This window comes from Strix aluco, chromosome 8 (genome assembly GCF_031877795.1).
Source record: "Strix aluco isolate bStrAlu1 chromosome 8, bStrAlu1.hap1, whole genome shotgun sequence".
NCBI classification, from domain to species: Eukaryota; Metazoa; Chordata; class Aves; order Strigiformes; family Strigidae; genus Strix; species Strix aluco.
In genome coordinates, this window is record NC_133938.1 from 1,919,659 (window position 1) to 1,922,439 (window position 2,781).

At 45.4% G+C, this 2,781-nt stretch overlaps 1 protein-coding gene across 1 annotated transcript; it reads left to right on the forward strand.

The window, feature by feature from the left end:
• The first annotated feature begins 24 nt into the window (after nucleotides 1-24).
• On the forward strand, nucleotides 25-1,266 carry DIRAS3 (DIRAS family GTPase 3). The gene is made up of 2 exons (XM_074833166.1): nucleotides 25-132; nucleotides 372-1,266. The coding sequence occupies exon 2, from the start codon at nucleotides 451-453 to the stop codon at nucleotides 1,045-1,047; it is 597 nt and encodes a 198-aa protein (XP_074689267.1). The 5' UTR covers nucleotides 25-132; nucleotides 372-450; the 3' UTR covers nucleotides 1,048-1,266.
• Nucleotides 1,267-2,781: the final 1,515 nt, after the last annotated feature.

A 2,781-nucleotide genomic window follows, 5' to 3' on the forward strand; every position in this document is an offset into this window, starting at 1 on the left:
GGAGGAGGAGGAGGGAGGCGCCGAGCCGAGCCTGCCCGCAGCGGCGGGGCTCCGGCCGGAGGTGGCAGTTTCCCCAGGGCTGGTGGGCGATCGCAGGCTCGTTTCGCTGGGCGGTGGAGCTGATGGCTACAGGTGAATTCGTTTTCGCTTCTCATAACGTTCAGTCTTCATGGGATGTATGCGGGGCGGGTGGGGAATAGTGGTTTATTCCTCTTTAACGCAAGAAAAAAGGATGGGAGGGGAGTGACTTATTTAATAGCTTATTTCAGTAACGTACCGTAAAATTACCGAGGTGGTGTGAACGATTTCTTTTTCTTTCTCTCCCCCTGCTCCTCTTCCCCTTTACCTCCCTCCCTCTCCCTTCTCCGCAGGCCGCCTCTGTATAGGGGTGTGTAAACTTGAAGAACTCGGGCTTTTTCAGTTAAAATCTTGCATTGCAGCGCAGCAAACATGCCTGAACAAAGCAATGATTACAGGGTGGTTGTGTTCGGAGCAGCAGGGGTTGGCAAAAGCTCCTTGGTCCTTCGTTTTGTAAGGGGAACTTTCAGGGAAACCTATATCCCTACGATCGAAGATACGTACCGGCAGGTAATCAGCTGTGATAAGAGCATCTGCACCCTTCAGATTACAGACACCACGGGAAGCCATCAGTTCCCTGCTATGCAGAGGCTGTCTATATCCAAAGGGCATGCTTTCATCTTGGTGTACTCGGTCACCAGCAGGCAGTCCATGGAAGATCTTCAGCCCATCTTTGAACAGATTTGTCAGATTAAAGGGGACATCCAAAAAATCCCAATAATGTTGGTGGGTAACAAAAGTGACGAGACCCAGAGGGAGCTGGATGCCAGCGAGGGGCAAGCGCTAGCCAGCAAGTGGAAGTGCTCCTTTATGGAGACATCAGCCAAAATGAACTACAACGTGCAGGAGCTCTTCCAGGAGCTCTTGAATCTGGAGAAGAGGAGAACTGTCAGTCTCCAAGTGGACGGAAAGAAATCCAAGCAGCAGAAAAAGAAAGATAAACTGCAAGGCAAGTGCTCTGTGATGTGATTGACTTTGGCTGGACTCGCACCCCTGCATGGTGTAATCGGAGCAGGGACTCCCACAGAAAATACATTTCTGCTGGAGGTTTCAGATGAATCCATGCCTTATAGGGCTATTGCTTTTCTCTAAAATCTCCGCTGGATTATTTTATCTGTTGGTTTTAAAGAGGATGGCTTTCTGCATGTTTATTTTTTTAAAAAAATAAATGTTCAATGTTAGCAATTACATGTGACTACAAGTTTTTAATGCAAGAAGTTTACAGAAGAGAAAAAATGTCAGAAACAAACATCTCTATTCCTGTGAGTACATGCTAGTTTTTAAGTATTTCCAGCCTATTAGCTCGAAAGACATCATAGTATCTGTAATGTGTATACTTCAAAAATTGCTTTCAGGAATCTATTGACCGGAGCAAATCTTTAACAAAGCTAGGCATTTGCACTGCAAATGAACATGGATGTGGCTCCAGATGCTTACATTTTTGGCAGACAGACTGGCTTGCCTACCAAAGATGCAGTTTTTCCACGGTAGAAGTTAAGTTTTCCTGTGTGCTTTGCAATTCCTGAGACTTCTGCAGTTCTGTGCGTGATTACAGCTATTCCTGCATATAATCGGGCTGTTTGCTTTTTTTCCCCCCCTTACCCTGACTTTCCCTGTTTGCTAAGGTAGGAGGTTCCACATCCTCTGGCTCCAAACCCAGGGGTGATTCCTGGCATCCTTAAGCAAGAGCTGCCTCCTTCATGAAGGAAATCGGGTTTTTGTAAGTACCAGTGGGTTACTAGCTGGTTATCTTGGCAATTTGCCTTTCCTTTCCCAACTGTCAGTCTGGTTTTGCATGTGGCTAAAACTACTTTTGCAATCTTTTCTTGCAAGTTCTCTTAGATATTTTTTCTACCCCCTCTCTTATTTCATCCAAATAAATTACCCAGGTGTTAGTTGAGACTCACGACAGGTCAGTTCAGGTGATGCTGCTTCAGGAAGAAACATCTGCATCTGGAAGCTGCATGTTTAAAGCAAAGTCCTCTCTGATAGAAACTTTTAGCAGATACTTCCCACAAATCAAAGGACTGGAGACTTGGGCTTAGTGTATCTCTTGTCTTCCCTCCCTCTGCTTTTTCTTTTTGGCTATTGTTAGCAAGAGACAAGCATGATAAGCCTCATCTGCAGTGCATGGTTGAGAAAGGTTTCAAGAAAATCGGTGCAAATATTCTCTGTCAGCCTATGCCGTAGATCTTCTACTTTGTGTATGTATTAGTCCAAGCAGAAGACCGTAAGGACTTCAGGACTGCACCGTAGGTTTGATTTTTACACAGCAACAGAGTCTTGACGCAAGAGACAAGGGAGAGAGGGATTGCTTCTTTTTATAGCACTTTTCTAGTGAAATGATTTTGTTGTTGAAGACGAACAAAATACGGAACAGGAGATGCTGGAAAGTACACACCCTTTCTTAGTTTGAAAGCATTCTTGTCTATTAATAACTGCTGGTTTTCTACGTAAGATGTTAGCTAGAGAAGGGCCTGTTCTCTCAGCCGTTATTTGTTCATGTGTTGCAGACTAATACACAGAGCCCTGATGTTTGTGTCCATGTTAATATCTCTCATATTTGAACAACTCTTACACTCAGTGCTGACTCCTGATGCTCCATTGTCTCCCGTGTCTGTCCGTGAGCTGCTTTTCCAGTCTCCTCAGGCTGTTCCCACACAAACACGAGGGGTCGGTGGCTCCGTGTGTGCCAGGGGAGTT

What these genes read in the sequence shown, in the direction of transcription:
- DIRAS3 (XM_074833166.1), top strand. Translation starts at nt 451, where the DNA reads ATGCCTGAACAAAGCAATGATTACAGGGTGGTTGTGTTCGGAGCAGCA.